The sequence below is a fragment of the Sphaerodactylus townsendi genome, linkage group LG02 (genome assembly GCF_021028975.2).
Source record: "Sphaerodactylus townsendi isolate TG3544 linkage group LG02, MPM_Stown_v2.3, whole genome shotgun sequence".
Lineage (NCBI taxonomy): Eukaryota > Metazoa > Chordata > Lepidosauria > Squamata > Sphaerodactylidae > Sphaerodactylus > Sphaerodactylus townsendi.
The window spans coordinates 138,130,746-138,156,310 of record NC_059426.1 but is presented as its reverse complement, the minus strand read 5'-3'; the positions used below and the strand labels follow the sequence as shown (position 1 = coordinate 138,156,310).

Sequence of the window (25,565 nt, the reverse complement as noted above, 5' to 3'; positions counted from 1 at the left end):
CCCAGTGCCCTTTTCCCCCTAGTTACCTCTGTCAGGGATCATGGCGGGGGAGGTGGATTGGACTTCATCCAGGGCTGTTTTGCCATCAGTTTGCTTCATAGAAACCCAAGTTTCACAATGCTCTGATACCGTTTTAGTAGTTAAGCAACCTTGAAAATAGCAACTGAGAACTCAGTAGGCATTCTTTTCTTGAACTACTGGCATAGTTTGTATTATTTTGGGAAGTTTTAATTCCCAATGTTTTTTTTTTCATTTTAGATTTTACTGGAATTTTGGGAATTTCTTCAGGTTTGCAGATAAATCCCATTTGTCCCTAGCTCAATCTTGCGGATTTGTTGATCCGCATACTGTGGCTTAGTTCTGAATCAGATATGGTATGCTTACAACAGGCAGAGTACAAAACTTGAATAAAAAAAGTATTAAAGTGAAGAATATCATTCAGTTTATATGTAACCTGTTGTTTGTTCAGGCTAAGTATATTGTATGCTTTAGGCTTAGCCATTGAACAGTAGCTGCATTCAAATGTCACAACTGACCTTAATCCATGAGCAAGCACAGCCTCTTAACACGCTTTATTACCCTTCACATGTTTAATGTGATTGAAGGCTTCTTAGCTGTAGCAGTTGTAATGTTTGAGTACAGGTGCTTGACAAACAAGAGTGTTCTCCCAAACCATAAAGGCCCTTGACATCTGGGCCACCTGTTACCAACTGAGACTCACCATGCCTCCCTTTCTGAGGGGGAGGGATTTTTATTATTGGAATGCTGGACGCCATTTTAACCCACTGAGCTTTTATATAATTAGAATTACAGTTTTGTAAATTTTTATCGCTGCTTTTAATTGTTTACTTGCTTTTATATTGTATTCTCATATGTTGTGCACCGCCCAGAGCCCTTCGGGGATGGGCAGTATAGAAGTCCAATAAAATAAATAAATAAAATAAATAAACTGAGTATCTGAACCACAGATAAATCCTGGATTGTGGGGAGGAAATAAACTGTAATTTGTTCAGGCACCTGTAATTGGAACTCACAGCAAACTGGACTGTCAATACTTCCAACACCAGGAAGCCTTCAGTCATGCTCAATGGGAGAAGGGAGAGAGTATGCAGGGATAATTTATGACATAGGAATGCAGGCAGTAATAAACTTAATTCTGGATACTACCCTTTAGACACCTTATAATTAGAAACACTTATGTTAAGTATTATGCAAGTAAACTGCAAAGTGAAGGAGGTGAGGAGAATCCCCAGCTAAATCATTCACAAGACAATACCCTCCTCCCCTATTGGTAAGGGTGCAGAGTTGTTTTGCAAAATATTATTTTGCTTCACATGCAGTTTGTTTAAAAGAGGGGAAAGATTCCAAAATACATCTTGATTGACTCATTTGACAGATCCCACCAGCACCACCCAGACCTGATTTTGATGCCTCAAGAGAGAAATTACAGAAGCTTGGTGAAGGAGAAGGATCAATGACCAAGGAAGAATTCACTAAGATGAAGCAAGAATTGGAAGCGTATGTGCATATTTTAATACTTTATGTGACACTTTCCTTTTGTGTGTGTTCTTTCTGCTTTTCCACGTGATCTGTTTCACACATTGCTGTTATGTCAGATTGGAGCATTCATTCACTACTGTATAACTAGTGTTATCTGATGTTTAGGAAGTTAGGTGAGTGGGAAGGGGAAGCAGGAGGGTTTTGAATCTATTACGTTTTTATTCCACTCCTCTCTAGAAAAGAAAACAATTTGTTACTCTAACAACATGTGAAATAGGTTAGACTGACAGACTCTAAATTCCCAAAAGACATCCAGTGAGCACTTCAGGAAATCTTGTATTAATCACCACCTCTCAGCCTAAATAGTCCCATAAGAACATAAGAACATAAGAACAAGCCAGCTGGATCAGACCAAAGTCCATCTAGTCCAGCTCTCTGCTACTTGCAGTGGCCCACCAGGTGCCTTTGGGAGCTCACATGTAAGATGTGAACGCAATGGCCTTCTGCGGCTGTTGCTCCCGATCACCTGGTCTGCTAAGGCATTTGCAATCTCAGATTAAGGAGGATCAAGATTGGTAGCCATAAATCGACTTCTCCTCCATAAATCTGTCCAAGCCCCTTTTAAAGCTATCCAGGTTAGTGGCCATCACCACCTCCTGTGGAAGCATATTCCAAACACCAATCACACGTTGCGTGAAGAAGTGTTTCCTTTTATTAGTCCTAATTCTTCCCCCCAGCATTTTCAATGAATGCCCCCTGGTTCTAGTATTGTGAGAAAGAGAGAAAAATTTCTCTCTGTCAACATTTTCTACCCCATGCATAATTTTGTAGACTTCAATCATATCCCCCCTCAGCTGCCTCCTCTCCAAACTAAAGAGTCCCAAATGCTGCAGCCTCTCCTCATAGGGAAGGTGCTCCATCAATCATCCTTGTTGCCCTTCTCTGCACTTTTTCTATCTCCTCAATATTCTTTTTGAGATGCGGCGACCAGAACTGGACACAGTACTCCAAGTGCACTCGCACCACTGCTTTATATAAGGGCATGACAATCTTTGCAGTTTTATTATCAATTCCTTTTCTAATGATCCCCAGCATAGAGTTTGCCTTTTTTACAGCTGCCATGCATTGAGTTGACATTCCCATGGAACTATCCACTAAGACGCCTAAATCCCTTTCCTGGTCTGTGACTGATAGCACTGACCCCTGTAGCATGTATGTGAAGTTTGGATTTTTTGCCCCTATGTGCATCACTTTACATTTTGCTACATTGAACTGCATTTGCCATTTCTGAGCCCACTCACCTAATTTATCAAGGTCCGTTTGCAGCTCTTCGCAATCCTTTGTGGTTCTCACCACCCTACATAATTTGGTATCATCTGCAAACTTGGCCACCACGCTACCCACCCCTACTTCCAGGTCATTTATGAATAGGTTAAAGAGCACTGGTCCCAAAACGGATCCTTGGGGGACACCACTCCCTACATCTCTCCATTGTGAGAACTTCCCATTTACACTCACTCTTTGTTTCCTGTTTCTCAACCAGTTTTTAATCCATAGGAGCACTTCCCCTCTTATTCCTTCATTGCTGAGTTTTCTCAACAGTCTCTGGTGAGAAACTTTGTCAAAAGCCTTTTGGAAATCCAAGTAGACAATGTCCACCGGTTCACCCCTGTCCACATGCCTGTTTACACCCTCAAAGAACTCTAGTAAGTTTGTAAGACAGGATTTGCCTCTGCAAAAGCCATGCTGACTCTTTCTCAGCAGGTCTTGCTTTTCTACATGTTTAATAATTTTATCTTTAATGATAGATTCTACTAATTTACCAGGAACAGATGTCAAACTGACTGACCTGTAATTTCCCGGGTCCCCCCTAGATCCTTTCTTAAAGATTGGTGGTCACATTGGACATCTTCCAGTCCACAGGGATGGAGGCAGATTTCAGGAATACGTTGCATCTTAAACTGAGAAGATCACCAATTTCATGCTTGAGCTCTTTTAAGAACTCTTGGGTGAATGCAATCTAGGGCCAGGGGATTTGGTAACATTTTAGATTTGAAATCAGTAATGGCTGCCAGAACTTCTTACCTTTGTCTACCACTATCTTCGCTGGAGTTCCCTCGGATCTAGCTTCTCCTAAGAAGCTTGGATTTCAAGGTGCGAGGAATGTTTCCTCCACCTCCCTCTTGGGTCGAAGAGAGATGCACAAAGAATTCATTTCAGCTCTCTCCTGCAATCTCCCTGCCATCTTTGCTAGCACACCCCTTTGTTCCTTTTGTGTCAATCTAACTTGGGTCTACTGCTTGCCCTTGCTTGGCTCTCTGCTGCTTTTGATTGTACTTGAAGAGACTGTTTGTTGCTGGTCTTGATGTTACAGTAGCCATGCATTCCCTCATGAAATCCTTTTGCCTCCCTTACAGCTAACTCTATGGCTTCATCTTTTGCCACCATTCTTAATGGTTCCCTCTCATATTTCTTCATCAGGCCAGAACTGGACTTCCATTTCTAAAAGAACATTTTCTTTTTTCTGATAAAGATTTCCCTCAACCTCTCTTGTTAACCATGGTGCCTTTCTTTTTGGACTTTAAGAAATTTTGGCAACTGCCCTTCCTAACCTGCAGAACACATTTCCAGCTGAGCTTTTGTAACTGTGTTTTTAAATAATTTAATATATTCTGCAAGGACAGCATAAGTTATTATATGTGATCCAAGGGTACTTTGCCTTCTTCCTAACCTGTGGAACCCACATTCCAGCTGAGCTTTTATTACCTGTGTTTTTAAATAACCTCCCAAAGCATCCCTGGACAGTTTTGACTCTCTTAGCATTTTCTCCTCCCTTTCTCTCAGCTTTCCTGCAAGCACTATCCCCCTCATCTCTTGAGAGAATTTCCTCTTTCTGAGAGGCGAGTAATTGTAACTTTACATTAGTAGATTTGCCACTCTGTTAAAAGCAATGCCTGGAGATACTGAGCTCTGTGAGCAGCAGCATTGTGAAATTTCGCTGTTCCCTGCTCCGGCTCCAACAAGCACTGTGACTTCCTGCACTTTCAGGAATCCTGCAGGTCCCCACATAGAATTAGGATACTAGGATCCACCGCTCTCCCCTGGTTGGTTTCCACAACCATCTGCTCCCTAAGCCACAGTCATTTTAGCTTATATCCAGGAATGCTCTCTCCGCCTATGACCACCTGAACATACGCATTCTTTCCAGATTTATATGGGGATAGTTAAAATCACCCATTACCACCTACATTTTGTGTTTCTTTGTTGGCCTCTCTAATTTCTTTTTCCCATCCTCAGGAGATCCTCTTGTGCACTTTGGTCAGGGGGGACGTATAATATATTCCTAATACACTTAAACTGTCCCTTCAAGCACCTGGGTATTGATATCCACTAGTGATTCTCCTGTAGGGGAACCAGCTCCCCCTGCATTGTATCTATTTTATGTGATACTATGCTCTCTTTGATGTAAAGGGGGGACAACTCCACTCCCCAATCGCCCATGTCCTATCATCTTCCCTATAAGGAGCCTGTAGCCTGGGTATATAGCAGCATCCCACTGGTTTTCCTCCTCGATTTCCACCAGTGTCTCTATGTAATTGCCCACTATATCAAAGAGTCCTCCCAGCTTCAAACTCTGTGCTCTAAGCTCCCCCATTTTAGGTCGAAGATTGCTTCTACTATTAGCATAGAGACACTCCTGTATACCCTAATCTCTTAATCCCTTAGCCCACCAGGATTTTATGTGCTTTACCCTCAAGTTCCTTTTGCAGACACTCATCCAGCTTGGTCACATGCACATTGCTATGTTCCCTAAAGCTTTGTATGTGGGTTGATTTTAGAAAAACCTCCCTCTCTATCTGCATCCCCATAGAATGCTTGTATTCCGAACTGAGAGTCACCTCAGCTCCCTGTCAGGCTTTCCCCCAGTGATCAGTTTAAAAAGCTGTTCTGCCACCTTTTTTTAATGTTGATGCGCCAGCAGCCTCCTGGTTCCCCTTTGGTTAAGATGTGAAGCCCGTCCACGTTTGTACAGGACCTGCCTTTGTCCCAAAAAGGTTCCCCAGTTCCTGGAGCAAAATCTGAAACCCTCACTTGCCTTACACCACCTTCTCATCCACGCATTGAGACGACCTGTATCCTCCTCAGCTTTGCCCTATAGCTCCAAAGCCCTGCTTGGCGTGGAACCGAGGTTAGCATTTCTGAGGAAATGCCACCTTGGGAGAGTCCCTGGACTTCAAATCCTGTTTCCTAGCAGCCTAAATTTAGCTTTCCTAGAGACTCCTCCCGGCTACATTTCCTAGAACAGTAATGAATCGCTTGGAAAGCCCAATCGCTGGGACCGCAACTGCTGAGCTCCACTCCCAGCACTGTCACTTAAAAGCCTATCCTAGGAGCAAAGCGTGACATCCGCAACCTTCTGCACCTCAGGCAAGGCAGTAAGTCACCATGCTGCGGTCATCACGCCTCCTCCACAAACCCAACTCTCTACATTTCTAATGATCGAATCACCCACTCACAGGAGCCCCCCACCTCCTGCAGAGTATCCTCCGAGTCGCGAGGAGGGATGGCTGATCCACCAGTTGAGGAAGGGATCCCATCTAAAGGGAGGCAGCATCTCTCCCCCGCCTCAGGGAACTGGCACCCCTCCGTCCCCAAGACCCCTTCTACATTTCCTCCATGAGCATCTGAAGAGATGCTCCACCTTGAGGAGTGGGGACCCGGGCTGTTAGGAGTCCCTGAAAGCCTTATCTGTCACCTCTCTCTGCCTCTTTCAGCTTCCTCCAGGTTCTGCCATCCTTGGCTTCCAGAGAACGCACACGTTCCTTGAGTGCCAGGAGCTTATTGCAGTGAGGGCACACCCACGACTTCTGTCCTAGTGGCAGATAGTCATACATGTGACACTCAGTGCAAAACACTGGAAAGCCCCCATCCCCCTGCTGGCTTTCTGCCTTCATATCTGATTTGTTTAGATATTTAAATATTAAGCTTTTAGTCAGTGCCCCCCTGGAGCTATCTGCACGTGCTATCTGTCAAATATGTCCTTATTAATTTATTAATTTAAAAAAAAATTAGATCAAGTTTATTGGATTGACTTAACTCATGGTTGATTTCCTGTCTTTCTAGTCTGATTAGAAAGCCTAGGCACATCAGCTGTGCCAGTGACAATTTTATGTGGGAGACTGGTAACTTCAGTTCCTTCCTTCTCTTGTTGACTTCTGTATACTTAACCTGTTGACTTCTGTATACTTAACCTGCTTTCCTGAGGAAAGCATTTGATCATAAATCACTCTTTGGTTGCTTCCTCTATGGTCTTCCTCTATGGTCTCACTCAAACTGATGTGCACTCCACATGCTGTGGTTTATAAGGATGGTAGTACTAATATCAGTAACGTTGGTGTGTTGTCCTTCTTGTAAAACATCTTGACTTCAGATGAAGTAGTGTGAGGGCATGGAATGTTCAGTTGCCCAGAGTACTAAAAAACTCACAGTTCAGTGAAGGAAAGGAAAGCTGTTATATTGGCTGAGATTATAATGTCACAAGGGGATAGGTTGAGGCCTGGGAAGAAATCCTGGATGGTATAGAAACTAAAGGACCAAGGCAAGAAGGCTGAAAGAATGATGTAGAATCAGTGATGGATAAGGAGAAGCCTGAAGGAAGAAGGGTAGGTAGCAAATAAGACTCCCAAGAATAAAGGAGGCAGGCAAGTGAGGTAAAGAAGTGTCTGATTTTTTTGGGGGGGGGGTGCTCTGAAGGACTTGCTCAGTTCTTAAAATCAGGAGAGGTGGAGCACTGTGTGGAGAGAGGCTCAGACAGAGGTGGCATTGAGGAGGGAGGAAGTGGCATAACAAAAATGGGGAATATGCAAATAGAAGTTGTAGGGGACTTTGTACCAAACAGTGGAAGGTGAGAAGAGGATGAAGAGGATGCCTATCTTGAGTCTGCTTGTGGAGAAATGTGGGATAAAATAAATAAATTTACAGTTAAGAGTAGAACTGGGGCAAAAATGACACATGGAGCCTAAAGGCTGAAGGGATGTACAATACTGACAGGCAAGCAGTGGAGATTGTGGGGACCAAGAACTTAGGATGGCTTGGTCTGGAACCTAGACCATATGGTTACAATGCTGTAGTTAAAGTAGAATTCTGGCAACTCTAAGGAGACTCTGCCAAACATCAGTGGGTTTCAGGCTGGGTAATGATATTAACTAACCCCCCAATCCTTTGTTTGCAGGTTTCTAATTTAAATGCATTGCTCTTCTAATATAAATGCACAATTGATATAACTGTGCTTTTTATTTTCTCCATAGTGAGTATTTGGCAATATTCAAGAAGACAGTAGCCATGCATGAAGTTTTCTTGTGTCGTGTAGCAGCACATCCTATTCTGAGAAAGGACTTAAATTTCCATGTTTTCTTGGAATATAACCAGGATGTGAGTACTAAAATGTGTATAAGCAGTCCTCCAGAGCTGTATTCATACTATTGATGAATGTATGCAAATGTTATTGAATTGAATGGATCATCCATTCTTGACAAACATTCTTGTCCTTCTGTGGGGATATAAATTGGCTCTTCTCTTCAAAACAGTATTACATATCAATGGATTTTGCTTTATTCTCCATATTCTTGGGTACAATTCCTTATCGTGACTTACTGCTACTGCAGAATTGCAATTTGCACTTTTCTGATTTTGATTCATATTCACTTTTAATTCATGTTCACTTCTCTGGAATACAGGGGTGCCATGGGGAGCAGTGCTCAGGATATTCCCAAGCCCAGAGCATCCAGAGTTTTTTAAGGATACCTCAGGACTTTAATACATCTTGGCTCCTAGAATCTGAAGTATCTAGAGCAGTGATACTCTGTGACTTAGGAGCCACATGTGGCTGTTCTGAGCACTGTTCCCCATGGCACCCCTGCATTCCAGAGAAGTGGGCAACTTCTTTAAAAATTGGAATAATTTCATTATGGCAGCAGACCTAAGATAAAACTTTTATTTTTAAGCCACAAATTACTATGACAATTATATCAATGGCTGATCATGCACAGCACAAATAAGGTGCCCTGAGAATGGAAAAAAAAGGTGTCTTGGAAAAAAACTCAGCACAGCTTTTTCACCAAAATGTTTCAAGCTTATTTCAGATTGATCCACCCTATTTTGAGGACACAAAACTACCAACCCTTTTCCCCCAAGTCATCTGCAGGTCGTCTCCTCTTGCTGTGCAGAGCTCAGGAGCTGAGGAGATGTCTTATTTTTCCCACCCAGCTGTTAAAGCTGTCCTGTCATTTTCCTCTGCCCCTTGTCCCGAGATTTTATGGTGCTATAGGTGTTCTTCGTGCCTACAGCTATTTACTGAAGGCTTCCCTGAGACATTTTCTCTACATTTTCTCTGCTGGGTGCCTTTTCAGCAGAAAAGTACATGGTTGTACTCAGCTTGTCCTGCCAATGCCAGCAATATATAGTTTTTCTTTAAAAAAAATTCCAATGACCTGTCTTCGAAGACATGCAGACAAGATTTCAGAATCCATTCCAATTTTCATATCATGCCTGTGTGTCCTCAAAGACAGCTCATTGAGAATTCAAAAAAGGCAAAACCAAATATTGCTGGAATTGGCAGGATGACCTGACTACAACCATTTACTTTTTGGAGCCTGCAGAACATACGACCTGGGGAAACCTTCAGCAAATAGCTGTAGGTGCCGAGAATCGCTGCAGCACCATAACATTTTGGGTATGAGCTTTAAAGGCCCCTTCTGCATGGGCCAATAAACATGGGTGTAAGACGTTAAAAACCTGTTTTGGGGGGGCAACTTTGCACAGATCCCACCCCCAAAATGACTCTGCCCTGTGTTATTTCCCCCAACCTGGGTTTTTTTGAAAATTGCTAACTCTAATCAAGAAAATCTAATTTAGTGCTTTTCTGAATTTCAGTTGAGTGTCCGTGGAAAAAACAAGAAAGAGAAACTAGAAGACTTTTTTAAAAACATGGTTAAGTCCGCTGACGGTGTCATTGTTTCAGGAGTAAAGGTGATTTTTAAGCTGTTTCTAGTACTGTCCTTGAAGTTATATCATGTCTGTGATTTTCTACAGAAGTATGAATGTGAGCGCAATGTACCAACAAACCAGCTCCAGTAGTTTGTAATATTTAAACAACAGCCGTAAAAATCCAAGCTTGAATACCTTAAAAGAATGACGCTATGCAAGGATGGTTGGGGCAGATTGATCTTTTAACTTATTAGGAAGGCTTCCAGTGGGTTAGTGCCTTGAAGGGCCATTAGTAGCCAGGAGCAAGATGTGCCATGTTGGGTATTGCTGAAATCTGTTTTTGATAGTACCCATAGCTGAACTATAAAATATAGCTTGCAGCAGGCAAACATATAAATTGGCATGGGGAATACTACTCTATACCTGTACCTTCTGGTAATAGTGGATTTCTGAAACTCTCCTGAGAAAATGCAGACTTAGCCTGATTTTATAGCTTTATGGCTCAGTTCAGTCTTACTTTACATGGGGTACTAAAATTTCATGTTCTTACAAATCAAACCAATCCAAAATCACTGTAGTATCAAATGCTCTTTATTAGAACCAGATTTTGGAGGCTTTACGTACTGAAAAACCCATGTTGACTGGGTTCGAAATAGCTATGTATAAAATATCACTCGGGGGTTGCTGTCTGCCCTTTCCCTGTCCAGCCTTTCACGAAAGCTTACTTATGAAGCAGTTTGGATCCTGGTTTTGAAAAAGATTTTCTTTAGACTTTTAAGAACACAAGAACCTCATTGGATCAGACCTGTGATCTATCTAGTCCAGCATCTGTTCTGACACAGTAGCCAACCAGTTCCTCTGGAGCTTCAATGACAGGCCATCGAGCCCTAGCCCTACTCCTGATGTTGCTTCCGAGCATTGGCATTCAGAGTTCATACCCCAAAAATCTTGTTAATCCCTAAATTGCTGCTGGGCTTGAATCTCACCAGTCTACTGTAGAATATGTTGCCTTGCTTGACTTTTGGCTTAGAGAGCAGCACACGTAGCTGCAGTAAGACCACACTGTTTCTTTTTCTGTCTTGGGCATGTTCCAATTGTTCACTTTAGGAAGTAGTTATTTGGCTGGATTAGCAGCTCAGCTACCTCCCTGAAAAAAGACTGTTTTGTCATATAGGATGTAGATGACTTCTTTGAACATGAAAGAACATTCCTTGTTGAGTACCACAACCGTGTGAAAGATTCCTCTATCAAATCTGATAAAATGACAAGATCTCACAAAAGTAAGTTGGCTGAGTGGGCATACAAGATAAAGTGTGTATATAAAAAGATAGACCCAAATTCTGTCCTTGATGTAAATGGTGGAAATTGATCAGGCATTTTTTGTATAAATTTGCTTAATTTGTACATTGTTCTAACATTTGGCAAGTTTAGAATATTTTTTGCCAAGGTTAGGGACAATGTGGGACAACAAAAAGCCATCTTTGAGAAGGGGTAAACAAATCTGGCTTTAATCCACTGGAGTGTTTTTGATGATAGAAAGAGCACAGCTTTCTCATCTCCTGTTTCCAGATGCAATCCAAAATTCCTCCCTTCCAATTTGGGGTTGCTGCAGGAAGGTAGAGGTGAGAAAGTTGTATTCCACATTCATGAAAGCACTGACTGTATGGATCCAAGCATTAGACTGGGTTAAGCAGTAAGTCCATAGAGGTCCCATTCTTTCCTCTGCCCCCCTCTCCTGTGTGTCTGTCTCTCTGTGTATGTGTGTGAGAGAGACTGACTGACTGAGAGAGAGAGAATGGGTGGCTGGATTCTGGCCTTCAGCGGGTACCAGCTGTCCTGCTTTTCAAACCTTGAGAGCGATAGAAATGTGAACTTTAAAAAGGCAGGGTTGATTATATGAAAACGAAGGGGTGGGCTTTCAACTAAATTCCATTAATTTATTATGACATTGTACCGTAGCCCTATCCCCGTGTTACAGCGAGAACACACACACAATGTTCCTGTATATGTGTATACCTGTTCATAAGAAAGAGCCAATGCATGTTCACTTCACAAATAAAATCAGGGACTAATGCCTGGACAGATGTGGGATTTAAATGACATGTTCAGCTGTGGTGGTGGTGGTGGTGGTGCTGCTGCCTCAAGTTGCAACAGACTTACAGCAACCTTGTAGATTTTCAAGGCAAGAGACGTTCAGAGGTGGTTTTCCATTGTCTGCCTCTGCGTTGTGATTCTGGACTTCCTTGGTGGGCTCCTGTTCAAACACTAACCAGGGCCAAGTCTGCTTAGTGTCTGAGATCTGAAGAGGCTGAACTAGCCTGGGCTGTCTAGTTTAGGGCTTTTCAGCTGTGCATTCTTTGATCTAACATGAGAATTACTGAACCATGTACACTTGAATTTTCATTTTACATTGTAAATGGATTGCACATGTGTTGACTTTAACATTTGAACAGGGATTATATCTGATAGTAAACTGGCTGGCTCCTTTGTAGTGGCAAGAGTGACAAAACTAGGCTGCTCACAGTCAGACGGTAAATTAATCTAGAAGAGAAAAAAGTGAATATTCACAAAGGGATGGAATGTTAAAAGCAGTTGACCATGAGTTGGAGAAGGAAAGGAGTGGATAAGAAATCTGCCTCTGAACATTTAAAGAATCCTAAAGAGGTTTAGCATGGGATAAATTTTGAAACTGTGTTGTACTTTTCCCTCCATAATTCTTTGTGGGCTCCAAGCTTGCAGTTACTTCCGTGGCCTCTATGCAGTGGTCTGGAATACAGCACCTTCTTATATTATTTGATTTTGGTTTGTTTGGAATAATCTTGTAGCATAATGAAATAAACTGAATCACACATGTTTCATTTTCCAGATGTTGCAGATGACTGCAATAGAATTGGCTCGTCACTATACACATTGGGAACGCAGGACTCCACAGATATATGCAAGTAAGACTTCCAAAAGAAAAAACTCTGATATCATTCGGTACAGGATAATGAATGTTTGCATCTCAATATCAGTGGATTCCTCTGCTGATGATTCCTCTTTCAAATGGGAATGTATTTTTTGGCAAAATATGTGCGCCCCCCCCCCCCCCCCCCAAACACATGAACATCTATTCAGATTAACATGAGAGATGAGCTTCTGTGTTTGTGCAGGTTTCAGCAAACTGGGACCTTTTACCTAAAGCCATGACTGTGAGTAGCAAGTCTTCAGTAGGAAAAAGATGACAAAGCCCTGATTCAAAAGGAAGGAGGGTTTGGTATGATGGGGGGTGGTGGAAGCAAAGTGCCACCTTTCTGTAGGGTGCAGGTGTGATTTGGAAAATCGGGGTAGTGGTGATGGTGAGTGGGAATAGATGAAGAGGGAGAGCAAATATTATCTGTCCTATTCTATGAAGCAATCAGATGCAAGAAGATGGGACCCATTGAACGTTGGGAGTCTCTGTTGCAGTTCTGTTGGTATCCAGGCTTAGACTCCAATTGCTGGTTCTAAAGTTAGGGAAGTTATACTGTTTTTGGCCCATGGCATAAAATGGGTTATTTTCAGGAAACAAAAGATCATGACAGAAGAGAATAAAGGAATACTTGAAAGTTGGGCAACTAATCTGGAGAAAACTGTAGAATTGACCAAGCGGCTCCAGGGAAAGACAACAAGAAGGGAAGTTTTTGATTGAATTATAATTCAGAATTACAAAACTGGAGACATGAAGATGAGTTATATATTCAATGGGAATTTTGGGGACAATGGGAAAATTTGAGTTGAAGGGCCCAGACTCTGTCATGGCATTTAACATTTGAATCACGTTAATGGTCAGTGATTGCCTGTCGTATCAAAGAAAATAGAGGAAGAGGCATCTTTGTCTTTTAGCCTGGTGTCTTTAATCACTGTTGTTCTGTCAGCACTCCCTTATTTCTCCCAAAAAAGCTTCTTAAAAGCATTTTCTGTGGTCGTTGTTTCAGGAACCTCCGCTGTGTTCACTTCTGTGGGGTTCTCTGAGGCACAAAGCATGGCAGTTGCTCCTGATGTTCTGCGTAGGCCTCAGGGGACTTGTTCATGGTGTTATATGTGCAGTGCATGCTTTCAGACTGGAAAGGTAGATGTGCCACTGGAAGCGGGAGCTGGCAACATAAATATGGTGTATGCTCTTGGTATGGTAAATATGGACAGGGAAGGCATTTGTAGCGAGGTATTTATTGTGTGCTTTCCTCACGTAAGGAAATTAAAATAGTTATTAGAAGCATTGAAGAAGAAGGCTTTCTAAATATCATAGTATCTTTTCTTTTGCTGGACACACAAATTTATGGGTATTTCTGAACGTATACAATATTATCATTTGATATTGGATTGCTTGGAAGTAGAAATAAATCTGCTAGCGTAGAAGTTAACTAAGCCATTTGCTGAAACTCTTTTTCCTTTTCAGATTTTTTCTGAAAGTGTCAGAATTGTTTGACAAAACAAGGGTACGTATTAGGAAAGACTTATCTATGCCTTATCTGCACAGTGATGGTTATCAAATGATCATTTTTGCTGCAAACCTCTTAGTGTCTTTAGTATGACATTGTTAATTGGAGATTCTAATAATAGGTGTATACAAAACGGTTTCTTCAGTTGCATGAAAACAAGAATTTAAAACCCTCCTTTTCTCTTTTGGGTTCATTCTTGCTGGCATGTCTCCATGTTCAACCTCAATCTCGCATTCAGCATAAACCTAAAAAACTGCCTCTTGAAGATGTATTGTCGAAGGCTTTCACGGCTGGATTCATCTAGTTGTGGTGGGTTTTCCGGGCTGTGTGGCCGTGGTCTGGTGGATCTGTGTGGCTGTGGTCTGAGGAAAAGATCCACCAGACCACTGCCACACAGCCCGGAAAACCCACCACAACCAGTTGCCTCTTGAAGCTTTGTTGGTTTTGAGTTCTTGCAAGGCTGCCCTTCTGCAGATGATCTGCTGACTTGCAGACATGAAGTATATGGATCATATACAGTTCTGAATCTCTTGGTTGCAAAGAGAATAGTGATAAGACTCTGATTCAGTTTAAACTGTGACGAGCAGCCTCAAATCAGCATTTTGAGTCTTTATGTTCACTTATTTGAACCTGCCTTTTTGTCACGTTGTTAAACAGAAATTGATGGGTTTTACAGTTCCAAAGCCAGCCAGACAGGCAAACTGGAAGAGGTTCAGGCATGTGGAACCTCCCAGAGATACTTCCACCTTGACTGGAGCAGTGCTTCAGCTGTGCCCTTGTATGAGGCAGAAACTGATGTGTGTTTAAAGGTTTAAATTTTCATAACAAAAGAAGGTCATTGGGCAGGTTTTTTATTAATTTTATTCTACAATATATTCTACATTTCTTTTCCACACTGAATTCTCATTCATTAATAGTCAAACAAATGGGGCACTGACGTCATGGATGTGTGGTGATGGTGAGCTGCACAATCTGAACCCAAGATTCAGTGCACGGGAGATACTTGCCACCTTTTGTACACATTCCTGATTTAATATTTATGTCTCCTTCCTGCTGTGTTGGATCTGTGGCTTGTGGGACACAGTCTCAATCTGCATGTGTACATTTAAAAAACTCTAACAAAGCAGAGAGGTGGCTTTGTGAATGATCTAAGGGCCAGCTCATCAGCACTGTCAAAACTTTGCTTGATCTAGATAAGCTTGTAGATTTCTCTGAAGTTCTGACAGCAACAGCAAGAGCATCACAATGATGTAGTATGTTCACCTTTCAGCCTCTATTTTAGTTCAGTGGCGTCTTCAAGGTCGCTTATATTTCAAAAGCAGCTTTTGGGAAGTCTTCTATTCTCGACTTCCCACGAGAACGCATATGTCTCTGCATTTTATCGATCTGAACTACGAGTGTATTAAAATTTAATTGAAAATAGAATGCATACATATGGGATTAGTGAAATAGTTCAGATTGTTCTCTTATGAATTTGGTACTACTTGGTTGCTTCTGAAATCAGTTTCTTTTGGTCTAGAAAATAGAAGCACGGGTGTCTGCTGATGAAGACCTTAAACTTTCAGATCTTCTAAAATATTACTTAAGAGAATCTCAAGCTGCAAAGGTAAACATTTACAATTTATTTTTAGAATTATGTTTATGAAAAAGTAACTTGTGACTTTTCTAAACACATAATTCCAACTTCTTAAGGTTTTATTAATTCACCAGGGAGATACCATATTGTAGTATACTTACAGTAATTGATGAATGACTTTTGATCCTCTGAGAAATAGTGAAAACTGGCGTTTATTCCTTCTGTTTCAGCCTTGGTAATTCCAGAGAGATAGCATTGTTTAGTCTCTTGAAGCAAAATGCACAAGAGTTGAGTAGCACTTAGACTAACAATTTTTTTCAGAATGCACTTTTTGCGAGCCAAGAGCTCACTGGGTATTTAACCAAGCCTGTTGGTGTACACTTTTATGCATCTGAGGAAATGACTTCTGACTCATACAAATTTATGCTGAAATAACTTTTGTTGATCTTCAGTGTACTACCTGATTTGCATGTAATTATTTCAGCCAGTAATTGAAAACAGCATGCACGATTGTTTTGCCTCTACCAATTATGATATTAAATATACTTCCTCATAAGACCAAAGTGTTCTACTTGGTTTTTTTTAAAAAGGCTTAAATCCTGTCACTCCCTCCTCACTTCACTGGCAAACAGGTGGAGTTGCATTGCTTATTTTTCTTCTCCAAATACAACTATTCTCCCTCCCTGAACCACTGTGGGAAGTTTTGGAATTTGTGACTAGGTTGCTGCCTGGAAAAAATGGCAAAAATCCTTTGTGCATGAAGAATTAATGCTGTGCTGCTCTGGGTCCAAGCCATCACTCTAGAAAAAGAGAACAATAGGATTGGTTATGCTTTAACTTTCTGTTCAGTTACTCCTAAGCAAATGAATTTGTCCTGGAAACAGGTTACCAATTGAAAGCTTGTCTGGCTTAGTAAAAATTAAAATTTTCACTTGTTTAGCTTAAGATAAATTTTCCATAAAGAATATCTGTTGATGTTGTATGGGGTACATGTTTTGCAGGACCTTCTGTACAGAAGATCTAGGTCATTAGTAGATTATGAAAATGCTAACAAGGCACTGGACAAAGCTAGAGCAAAAAACAAAGATGTCCTGCAAGCTGAAACTACTCAGCAGATTTGTTGTCAAAAATTTGAAAAAATATCTGAATCAGCAAAACAAGGTATTTGGGAACTTGGTGTATCTTTAAAGTCTGGCATATTTCCTTATTGTTGCCTTTTAGACAAATATTTTAATATGCATTTTTGTTTAAAGAAACGTAAGCCCACAGAAAAATAACTAGGCAATGTGCATGCAATACTCACTCTTATTTCTTTACAAATAAATATGATAGGTGCAAAATAATGTTTGTTTATTCCTTTCCTTCTCACTCTATATTTCACTGCCCCCAGAAATTTAATTCCAACCCTCCCTTATACTTTCTCCTGATGTAGTGTGTATAGCAGTTTCAAAGGGTTACGTGGTCTTGAGGAAATTACTAATGTGGGATTCCAGGTTACATTTAACAAAATAAAAATTTATTTATATATGTTCTTTGGCTTAAATGTTTGGATTTTTTTTTTACAATAAATAACTGAGGCAAGTGCTTTTGCTGAGGTGACTCACTTTATATCAATTCTCTCTCTACATACATGAGATTATATTAGAATTTGACTCCTTTTCTAGTCTCTCTCAGTACAGCACAGACTGTGTCTCCCTCTCCCTCTTCAGCACATAATATTTTCTCTCTCTCAAGTTCTGTACATACTCTGATTCAGTTTATCTTAGACTGACCTCATCGGTTGCCAGCACAGACAGCTGTCTCTCTTCTCAGTGATATACTCATTCTCTCAGTTCAGTTTAACACAGACTGACTCTCCCTCAATTCAGCACAGACTTTTCAGTCACTCTCCAGTGAAAACCAGTCACCTTGCTGTCTCATCTCCCTTTCACACCTTCTTACCTCTCATTTTAAAGAAACATACACACCATTTTAAAAATTTCAGTGCATTTCAAGCTGATTTCTATGTTAAAATGCACATGTGTAACTGTGTAAACATTGTGCATGTGCATGAAGGCATCTCCTTTTCTCTTCCACCATTGTTTCCTCTTTAACTTCCCTGAAAACCCATTAGCATCTCCCCTTTTCCAGTTTCCTTTTTTCCCCTTCTCACCCATAAGCTAACCTAACTTTATCTGCCCTCCACCTTCAGCTCTTCCTCATCCTACTAGCCTCCACCCAGGAAAACTATGGCCCAGTTGTGCGGTGCTGGCTGCTGGGTTGATCCAGTTGCACAGGGAGGCTTGCTAGGCTGGGGCAGTTGTGTGGCAGGGAACCCTCAGGGAATTGTACGAGGCACCTCACTTTCCCCTGTATACTCCTCCCCGTACTATTTCCTCTTTACCTGCTCCTGGCACCCCAATATTTTTACCTTTCCTTACTCTACTTCCCGCTCACCAGCCAGCTTAACTTTTAACTCCCCCCCCCCAACTATATTTATTTACTATATTTATACTGTGCCCTTCTCCACAACTGGTGCTCAATTCATTTTACATCATTCTGTTCTCTTCCATTTTATTCTCATAGCAACCCTGTTTAGTAGGTTAGGCTGAGAATGTGTAACTGACCCTAGATCATTTAGTAAGCTTCCATGGCAGAGTGGCGAGTTGTACCTGGGGCTTACACATCCTGGCCCATCACTGACTTCCATGAGGTGGCTGCTGTTGATCAGTAGTGTGTCATGCAGGTCACATAGTATCATTATGCTCAGAGGCTGCTGCCAGCCCTGATGACTTCTCCTTCAAAGTCAAAATAGCCCTGGTAAGCCCACCCCCACCTTTTACTGCAGAGACTAAGCCTTGAAGGCTGGCTATACTATTGTGGTTGCCAACAATAGTCACAGAGGGCATTAGTTTCAATTCACAGGTACTGATTTTATTGTATTGTCGAAGGCTTTCACGGCCGGAATCACTTAGGTGCTGTGTGGTTTCCGGGCTGTATGGCCGTGTTCTAGCAGCATTCTCTCCTGACGTTTCGCCTGCCAGCCACAGACGCAGGCGCCAGGAAGTGAAGCGTCAGCATCTCTCCCATCTGATAGCACCAACTGATTTTATTATTTGGGGGAGTTTTAAATCTCTGGGTTTTTTTTTAACATTTCAGATTTTTCTGCAAACCTGGGCCATTTTTCAAGTTTGTAAAAAAGATCTATCTGGTGGTTTCAGTCCCTGAATATAAGTATCCACATGTTTGGCCAAATTGAAAATTAGATATATTGATGGCTTGAATTATATCCTTAAATTCAAAAATACTTGTAGGTTTATGCTACTGCATGGGTTGTAGGTTTATGCTACTGACTTTTACTTTTTTTGCCTGAGATAGAACTGTACATGAAAGGTAGATGTTTAAACTTTGAATCTGCTTCTCAACTTCTTATTTTCTTGCAGAACTTATAGACTTTAAAACTAGAAGAGTTGCTGCATTCCGGAAGAATCTAGTTGAACTGGCAGAATTGGAACTGAAGCATGCTAAGGTTGTAATTCTCCTTGTAGTTTCATCACTTTTATCTGAAAATGAGGATAAAATTACGATGTACATATTTCTGGAAATTTTGAGACAAATGGGGAAATAACACTATTTTTGAAGAAAATCTAAAATATATGCAAAACTTAAAAACCTAAATGTATTTTATTGCCTTACAGTGTAAAGTCCATAACTTTACATACACGTTTTGCACATAAAATTGTATTATTTGGTCTAGTTATGTACTTCAGAAGTATAAATACCTCTTTTATACCCTGCCTTCCCCCCCCCCCCCCCCGGGTCCTAAAGCAGCATATGCACCCAGTATAGGAGAGAGATATGCAGTCAGATGCATTGTATGCTACCTTAGTGTATCTCTTAACTTTTGCAATCCCAGAAATAGGAAAAAGTACAAGTTGAAAATAAACTACTTTTGTAGTAATCAGATATTAAGTAAAACATATAACATTGAAAAACAAACTAATCAGTAGTACATTATCAAACATACAGCATATTGTGAGCTTACAGTATGTAGTCCATTGTTCACATGTGAATAGGTTACAAGGAATTATCATCTAATGCTATAGCTTGCTTGCATTAAAAAAACTTACTGTATATATTTGGAAAAGTGAACTATAAATGAGCTAAATAAATAACAGCACTTCACTAATTCCAAAACAGACAGGGAGCCCCATCCAAAGGGGGTGGAGCGAATCCCCCATGGAACGGGAAGTAGAGAATACGCCACAAAAATTGTTGTGTATCTCAGCTGGCATCTATTCTAGCACAAGGGGTCTGAATGAGGTCTGGAGGCCAACTATGGTTTGTTCTATCCTGCCCCTGAACTCTCTTGGCAGCATTTTGTACCCACAGGCCTGGTTGACAGACACTGCTTCTGGGTGGGGCCTATTCGAGTAACTACATCCTCTGCCGGTGCATTTGCCTCTTGTGCTGGTGGAACGGGCATTTCTGCTGGTGCAGGGGTGTGCTGGTTCCACAGGGGGACTCACCCCCTGAGATGGGGCTGCAATTCATGTGTGCGCTACCCGGTGATATGGGTTTTCAGTAAAAAATTAAATTGGAAATTTTCCTGAGCCCCTAAATAGTGTGGCTTAGCATATACATTTTGGTTTGTATATAATACACAAAATGCAAAGAGAGCTGTGTTAACTTTATTTCCTAATAGCAACAAATACTTGAACTAAAATCGATTACAGAGGAGAAAAAAAAACAAATATAGGCTTATGTCCGAACAATTGCAAACATTTATGTAAAGACAAAATAGCATGTTGTTCCCTTACATTTAAGAAAACCTCCAGCTGCACTGAAAACTGACACATTAACATTAGTGTATCACAGTGCTGTGCATGATATGTTATGGATATGATTGTCTACTCATCTGTTGCAGAATTTCACTCTCTTCCACAGATGCAACTGAGACATCAGTTTTCTATTCACTCTTGGTAGCATCACTTTATTTAGAGATGTGAAGGCCCAAAATTACCCCCCCCCAAAAAAAATTATTCAGCTTTTCCAAAAGAAAAACATTGATGCCCCCCCTCCCCCCCAGCCCAATGAAGTATGTACTTGTTTTGAAATTAGTAAAATGCTTTTTGAGATCGGGCTTTATCACTCGATGTATAATATAAATATTAGAAGATTCCTGTGTGAGGTATTTTCTGTGCTAACTGTAGACATATTGAATATTTTGATATTTAAGTGGAACTACAGTTAATATGCTGTAATATGTGGGGATGATAATACACTGTTGAAAATGTCAATGTTTTTACTGTTATAAAGTTTAACTTTCGATTCAAATATTTGCTAGCCCTTTTCTGACTATATGAGACTGATTCTGAACAGAAACACTATTCTACAAATGTGTTTTATTTTCAACTTTATAATGTAATTTAATTTTTTCTTACCTCTCAACTAACAAAAGACATGTAAAGTACCATAAAGAGCAGCAGGTGCTTTTTTTAGTATAGCCACAATTTTTTGTTTTACAAAAACTATAGGATTTATCCATTTTTTAAAATTTCCTAAATGAGTTGGTTGCTTCTACACTCAGTTTATATGGGCACTCTTGTGTGCTCTGTGCAGGAACACACTGAGAAGCCAAAACATCCCTAGATGAAGATCCTGCCTTCTCTACTGCCACACCCCTCACTTAATGAAAGGCTAAAGAGGAGCAGGGAGAGTGCTGCCATGGTTGTGCTTCTCCCTGCAGGCATCTCTATGGCACAAGACTAAGTCTGGCACTGCCATTCTTTTCCTTGTTGGCCCAGGTGCTGTGTGGCCAGCAGTAAGGAGCATGGTGGCGCAGCTAGGGAGGGAGGAAGAATAGTAATGTTGTTTCACCTTGCTGTATCACATATAATACAACTTGCAAGGAGGTCTGTGGCAAATAATCTCATCTTCACTGACTGTACCACATCCAGACCAGCACAGGGCAAAGCCAGGCACCGCCAGGTCTCTACTTTTCACTGGCTGCACTGCATCCAAACCAAAGCACAGTGTGAAGCCCTCTGGGACAGGTAACCCTCCAAGGTAGCAGCCACCAGGATTTCACTCAATAAAAGAAATGGTTTGTCCACCCTGACTGTGTGATTTTCTAGAAATCCTGTGCTGTTCATGGCATTACTTGCATGTTTTGTGTTGCTAAGGAGAAGACATTGTAAGTGATTTTCATCTTAATTTAGTAGACTGTATTTTCATCTGTGCAAGACTAAATAAAGGCAGTAACACTTGTCTTGTTTCTACAGGGTAATTTACAGCTGTTGCAGAGCTGTCTGGCAGTGTTAAATGGAGATACATAAACCAGGATTCATCCTCCCATTAAAAGGGCTGCCTTCTGCTGGAGTTTAATTTCATGACTATAAATTGGCATTTAAAACTTGAAGGAAGTCGGTTGACAAAGGACACATAAACAAGCTCCTCTTTTTTTCTTCTGAATAAAGCATAAGCTCACCTGAGTAATTCCAGACTATATAAAGCAATGGCAAAATTGTTATACCTACATATTCACACATGTTAATTTAACCACTGTATGTTCTTATTGTTCAGAAAACCAAACATTCTTGGTCTTTTTTTTGTGAAAGTAGCCAATATGATTATGTTCTTGTTAAGGCTAATAGTAAATATTGCTGCCACTCTTATTTTACTACCTTTTTGTAACTTCTGAAGTTGATAATTTGAAACAGATTGTTCCAAATGAATTAAATATTGCCACTAGGTGTTTGAATATTGTTGTTATAAAGGCATTGTCTTGGTTATTCCACATTATGTGATCAAGCATCTTAACCTTTTTTTTAATAACATACATTTCCTAGAAATTTTGGAGCAAACTTTATGTAATCTTTATAATGGGAACTTCAAAAGAAAAGCAAATGCATTAGTATGTTTGCCTTAACTTGTAGACTAATCCCAATTATTGTAAAATAAACTGTGAAAAGTGATTTTTTCTAAAATCCTGCAGTCACTGCATTATGTTTATCATTTTCAAGTTTAGTAAATTCCCACTTAACAGTGCATATTCTTTTAATAAAATGTCCTCATCTAGAATCCTGTGTATATAGAGGCCTGGGAATTAATATCCCAGGGAGAGGTCTTCCTGACTGCCTGACCAATCAAAGAAACTCATCCGGTGGGCACACATGAAGAGGGCCTTTTGGTGGCAGCCCCACAATTATGGAACAGCCTCCCCAGGAGGATGTGTCTAGCCTCTTCACTTTCGATCTTCAGAAGGCAGCTGAAGAAGGCTTTATTTAGGACTGCATTTGACTAATTTAGCTTTTATTTGTGGGCAGCCTGAGATTTTTTAAACTTGTATATATTTTAACAATGTTTTATTTCTATTGATAGCCCCCTTGAGTGCTGCAAGGTAGAAAGGAAGCTGATTTTTAAACACATTTTTTAAACAAATACATGATGCTCAGTTGTGAGCTTTGCCAGCCCATATGTATAATAAGCACAAAAGACATATTCGTAGTGGTTTTTTGTACTGAAACTAAAGTTTCAGAATGAACTATAGATGCAGATGCCAGGTCTAGATCTTGCTACTCTACCTTTTTCTTGGGTAAATTGACAGGTACAAAAATTCCACCGAGCCCTCCTCTCTGCATTGTACTTCTATTTAGCAAAAATTGTATCTGCTAGAGCCCCATCCAAGGAGGGGCAAAAGGGCTTGAGGAACCAGTGCGCCCTTGTGCCGATGCATTTGCCCTTCCTGGGGCACTTACCCCAGCGGAGGGGGAGACGTGCCGGTTGCTGCTCATCACACAGCTCTGCTATTGCAGAACCGGAAGCTCTGGCTGCAGTGGGGCAGTGCTGGCATCCCACTCAGATGACAAGTGTGGGAAGGGCAAGCTGGGGCATTTCCGGGGGGAAAGCTGACCTTAGTCATCTCCCTTCCAGGATTGAGGTCGCGTGGCACATCAGCTCTTGGATTTATGCCTGCCTTTTGGTGGTGTATGTTCTGTCAGCCCTATGGGCTTTTCAACGGTGGGGAGTTTTTAGGGCATTTCCTGCTCCCTGGGCTGCCAAAAAAAACCTGTTTTAGAGGTGGTGGGGTAGCACTGCATTGGCGCCACAGCCCAGTGCCTCCAAGTTTGAATGGGGCTGCTAGAGTGTTCAGATTCTGTCAGTTGTAGTTGTGATGGGTTTTGGACCAGAAACTGTGCTTCTAAGGATCCCAAGAACTGTCTTTAATTTTCTTCAAATTTAAATATAAAAACCTGTAATATATGCTGAATGCATTTGTGTCAGAACACCTCCATTCCAAACTTGAGAAAATGTGAACTGTGATTAATCCAGTTTTCTTCATTTTAATGTTGGTCTGAAGTTGCTGAATTCTGTCCTAAGCGATCTACATTATTTAAGAAATAGTAAAAGCAAATACAGCCAGAGCCACCATTTCACAATTGTGTCTTAAGGTCCTTCGTGTTTTTTTTTCTGCTGTGGGAGAAGTCAGATGAAGGGACAGATGTCTAATTTTTATTGCTTATTTTCTGAAAGAAGCAACTGAAAGCAGTCCAAGTCAAGAAGTAAGACACACAGGTTCCATTCATATAGTTCTGAAGTATGCTTTGTTGAACTTAAGAGGGGTTTATTTCTGCTTAAAGACACCTGTGCACAAGGTATGGGCAGGTTTTTATTTTTTATTTATTTTTTATTTATACTTTAGGTTTCTATACCGCCCCGTCCCCGAAGGTTCCTAGCAGCAGCACTACAGTGAAAACAAAATAAATGTACAGGAGGAAATGAAAACAAAATCATTTACTTTTGTGACAGTTTTCTAAAGTTCTCCATTTGGATACAGATCTACGTCTAATTTTTGGCATTTTTTTCCACCAGTTCCTTTATTCCTTACTGCATTTGTTTTTAGGACTTGGGATCCTTCTACTGTGATCCCATACTTGTAACAGCCTATGCTATCTTCTGTTCTACCTTCCCTGGTTGAACTTATGGATGAAAGTTCTGACTATAAAAACAATATATTAACCATTATTTGTTCATGCTGAATGTTTTCTAATGTGGTAGTGGGGAGCTGATGGCTGGATGCTTAAATGCAGTAGAACATAAGGAAGAGAGAGGCTTCAAATATCTTCAAATTATCCCCAGCAAACTCTATGCTGGGGATCATTAGGAAAGGAATTGATAATATAATAATAATAAGCCTTTATTTGGCATAACAATAATCATAACACAATAAAAAACCTGAGATAAAAGGTATACAAATACAAAGGTTTAAGATAAAAGGTATACAAATACAAAGGTTTAAGATAAAATATAAATTATTGATTGTGCATCACTTCCAGTAAAAATTGTGCAACCAATTCACAAGTTTCATTGTCAGAATTGTCCAGAAGAAAAGGAAGTCTACTTGATTCTTCCATTTCACTAGGTATCCTAGAAAGAATGTTGGAATATTTTGATCTGATATTAGCAGATTTAGGGCAGCAAAGCAGTTGATGTGCCAATGTTTCAATTTGTTGTTCACCACAAGAGCATACCCTTTCGCTCATTTCCAAGTTGTTAAATCTACCACTTAATAAAGCGGAGGGAAAAACATTGGCAGGAAACAAGTGTGAGGGCTCTTCTCTGCATTGGATTAGTCAAAAAATACAAATAGGGAGCCATCCTGTTTTGATATAGGAGTATTGAAAGATGTAAGGGTGAACAAGTTTTCATAGCAGCCCCTAAATAAATTAATCCATTAAACTTTCCAACAATTTTTGTTTTAACAAGTTGTAGGATTCTGAACTAGATGGCGGGAAAAGCTGAGTCGAGAGATATACCAAGTGATTCAATCTTTCTTTTCGATCCAGAGAACCATGGATTAATACAATTATCAGACAAAAGTAGGTGAATCAGCGAGTGCTCATCATGCGAGAAATGCAGGCGAAGCCAAAATTTAAAAGCTCTCAACCAAGCCCTATAAACTAATGAATTTTGGCCCAGTTCTAAACAGAGGGAAATTGATAATAAAACTGCAAAGATTGCCATGCCCTTATATAAAGCAGTGGTGCGACCGCACTTGGAGT

The 25,565-nt window shown here is 40.6% G+C and overlaps 1 protein-coding gene across 2 annotated transcripts in view; it reads left to right on the top strand.

Annotated features, from left to right (window-relative positions):
* The window catches only part of SNX6 (sorting nexin 6), a 54,026-nt gene extending 31,536 nt beyond the window's left edge, over positions 1–22,490 (top strand). For both annotated transcript variants that reach the window (XM_048484915.1, XM_048484914.1), the window contains 10 exons: positions 1,397–1,518; positions 7,809–7,932; positions 9,433–9,528; positions 10,661–10,766; positions 12,353–12,428; positions 13,904–13,943; positions 15,466–15,552; positions 16,524–16,683; positions 18,945–19,030; positions 21,786–22,490. In XM_048484915.1, the coding sequence (XP_048340872.1) occupies positions 1,397–1,518; positions 7,809–7,932; positions 9,433–9,528; positions 10,661–10,766; positions 12,353–12,428; positions 13,904–13,943; positions 15,466–15,552; positions 16,524–16,683; positions 18,945–19,030; positions 21,786–21,839 (951 nt within the window). In that variant the 3' untranslated portion in view covers positions 21,840–22,490. The remainder of the gene's footprint in view (positions 1–1,396; positions 1,519–7,808; positions 7,933–9,432; positions 9,529–10,660; positions 10,767–12,352; positions 12,429–13,903; positions 13,944–15,465; positions 15,553–16,523; positions 16,684–18,944; positions 19,031–21,785) is intronic.
* Positions 22,491–25,565: the final 3,075 nt, after the last annotated feature.